We start from the raw sequence: 2,796 nt of genomic DNA, 5'->3' as shown, positions 1-2,796 counted from the left end.
CAGAGACTATTAACGCTAGAGTAACCAAATTTGGTTACTCCGCACTCCTGTTAGATATCACTATAAAACGTATATCTCAAAATTTCGCCCCACCCCCTTCCGCCCCACAACGACAATAATATTTCGGTGTTGCAATAATTACGGACCACAACAAAGGGCATAAGGGACGCTTTGTTGGATCAGTGGACACATAATGCTTGTCTTATCAGTCATTGGATTATATCGTCTGGCATTAATCAACGCTCACGCGCCCACACAAAGTGCATTCAACTGCAATTGCAAAAGAGTGAGTGAGAAGTGCAAACCAAGAGGCTCGTAGTGAGAGAGTTGAGAGCAAAGCACACACACACAATCTCCACATCATTGGTTAAATTTGCAGTTAACTTCAATTAGTTTGCTTGCTGCATGGAACGTTCTGATCTGGCAGATCCGGTTTCGTATGAGCCAAGGTGAGACATTTGCACTAGCCTAGCAGGTGGGGGGAGGTTAAGTGCGAATGAGAGGGTCCGGTTGTCACATGGCTTCTTGCATCTTGACGGTTACATCACCTCGATACGAGTACGAGCGTATGCATATGCATAATGGATAATGGATAATGGAAATGCAATCATTCCGATTGCACACGTGCCAGATAGCGATAGCATTGCTGTTAAGTAAGTTAATGAATGAATTGCATGAAATTTGTCTGAGTCATCGTTCCTGGAACTGCTAAGAATGTTAAATGTTTCGACACTTGGCATTTGTCAATTGGCTGGAATTGTCATTGCACTAGTCATCATACTGAAATCCTGACGTAAATGGCTATTGTCAGCCGATATGTTGTTTATGTAAATTGGTGATCTACATTCAATTTTCAATGACTCAAAAGTCAAGCGCTGACCTTAGATTGCGCGCAGTTTTTAATTACGGAGAGACGATAATCGTGAGAAAACTAATAGCCAAATGGCTATTGGCAGTTGACCGTACAATTTCAAACTCGAATTCAAATAAGAAACGGGTAAAGACGACGGTTCGTGTATTCGCTAAAGCTTTGCTAATAAGGTTCTTGCATTAGAGAAGCTTTTCGGTTAGTTTATGCACACTAAGAGGATTGTGTCTTAGCTAGGCGATAGGTCAGAACTTTTGGGGCTGCCAACTTCTGTTTTTAATTTAATATACGATATAGGATATATTAACGATATTTGTAATTCGTTTTTAGTTCTTTCGGCGTTTTTAACGCAATATTTCCAAGTTAATAAACTTGTTCTTCGTGGCCAGCAGGAAGGCCTTGTGGGCATTCACTTCTATGGCCAAATCGACGATATTCGTGTTGCTGAAGTAATCCATGGCCACGACGTTGGCATTCATGCCCCATGGGCCCTTCAGCCACTGATTCACCTTGGGATTGATGACTGCCGCCCTCTCCTTGGCCGTCTGCAGCTTGTGTGTGTTGAGAGTCTGCTCCATGCTCTTGACGGCGGTGAATATCCAGCCATCATCCTGGACTGGTCCATCAGGCTTCTTGCTGAACAGCAGTCGCATATAGTCCAGTGTCTGGGAGATGTTCATGTAGCTGGTGCTAAAGCGCTGCCATGGCGAGCAGAGGAGGCCCGATTCTGCGTGGAGAGCAGAGCGACAGGTCAGTCATCAAAGGTATTTTTACCAAAGCTTACCGTTCTCCGGATAGGGTAGTTCTTGGGTGGGAAACAAAAGCACCACATGTATGCCCAGCGACAGGAGCTGCCTAAAGTTACGGTTAGCGCAGTGCTGATCCAGGGTCATATTTCGCTGGTAGGCCACTTCGCCCAGCTCCTGCCGCAGCAGGTGAAAGAGCGAGCTATAGATCTCCGGATGCTTGTAGAATCCTATGGGGAAGGAGCTAAAGTCCAGGATGACCAGCTCTCCAGAACGCTCCACAAAGTGACGAACGTCGCGCAGTACACCCGCCAAGGGAATGATGAACATGTTCTCGTTGGCTATCCAGAAATTGTCGGCATCGTTGTCGCTGTCCATGTACTTGTAGCTGTGGAGACGGAGAGAATGATCTTTTCATCAATTCAATTCAATTCGATTCCGAGCCAATACTCACCCCACACTAAAGTCCAGATAACGTATGCCAAAGACCAACTGCGACCAGACATCGAAATGCTGCGCCACCAGATAGTCCTTGACGAGCAGCGACTTGGTCTTGCTGTAGCTGGCAATGAAGGCGCCCGAGGCATGGCTGCCCGGCAGGAAGAGGCTCTTGAGCGGCATCTGGTCCCCATCCTTGATCTGTGCCATCCAATTGGGCTGTATCTTCAGACACTCGACGGTAAGCAGCTCCGTGCCATTGTAGCTGGCCACATAATGCGGCAGGCACTTGCCCCTGGGGTACCGTGTGGCCGGCAGCTCGTTGCTATCCTGACGATTCCATCCTCCAGGAAACAGCAGCTTGCCCAACTTTATGGGCGTCGACAGTTTGCCTGTCCGATTGGTAATGCCGTTGATGCGCAGATCCGGCTGGAAGTTGGAAATGGTCGGATCCTGGCCATAGATGCCAATCCATTCGGGCGGCCCGGCACAGTCGGGACCCCAGTTGACCTCCAGGCAAGAGTCATGCAAGGCCTTGCCGGACAGCGAGATGGTCAGATAGATGGGACAGCTGGCTGTGGGATGATATGGGGGTAGTACAGCTCTTATGTGTCGTGGAGTGGCTTCTACTCACCTCTGAGGGGACCTATGAACAGCAGGCAGGGCAGCAACGGCAACGGCAACGGCAACAGCAATAGTCTTATTTTCATCATCTTTAAACTTGACACTCAATTAGAAAACGTT

At 47.9% G+C, this 2,796-nt stretch overlaps 1 protein-coding gene across 1 annotated transcript; it reads right to left on the bottom strand.

The window, feature by feature from the left end:
* Positions 1-1,162: 1,162 nt before the first annotated feature.
* On the bottom strand, positions 1,163-2,796 carry LOC6595929. Its single transcript, XM_026989946.1, has 4 exons — positions 2,687-2,796; positions 2,069-2,627; positions 1,653-2,002; positions 1,163-1,595 (listed from the first exon to the last, which is right to left on the bottom strand). Exons 1-4 carry the CDS (start codon positions 2,763-2,765, stop codon positions 1,213-1,215), a joined length of 1,371 nt encoding a protein of 456 aa, XP_026845747.1. The 5' UTR covers positions 2,766-2,796; the 3' UTR covers positions 1,163-1,212.

This window comes from Drosophila persimilis, unplaced genomic scaffold, assembly GCF_003286085.1.
Source record: "Drosophila persimilis strain 14011-0111.01,24,50 unplaced genomic scaffold, DperRS2 tig00000431-arrow-pilon, whole genome shotgun sequence".
In the NCBI taxonomy this organism is placed as follows: Eukaryota; Metazoa; Arthropoda; class Insecta; order Diptera; family Drosophilidae; genus Drosophila; species Drosophila persimilis.
This window is presented reverse-complemented; position numbering and strand designations above follow the sequence as displayed.

What these genes read in the sequence shown, in the direction of transcription:
- LOC6595929 (XM_026989946.1), bottom strand. Translation starts at nt 2,765, where the DNA reads ATGATGAAAATAAGACTATTGCTGTTGCCGTTGCCGTTGCCGTTGCTG. An exon ending in GTTCATAGGTCCCCTCAGAG is followed by an intron (nt 2,628 to 2,686) that starts GTGAGTAGAAGC and finishes ATCATCCCACAG; the next exon opens with CCAGCTGTCCCATCTATCTG. An exon ending in ACTACCCTATCCGGAGAACG is followed by an intron (nt 1,596 to 1,652) that starts GTAAGCTTTGGT and finishes CTCTCCACGCAG; the next exon opens with AATCGGGCCTCCTCTGCTCG.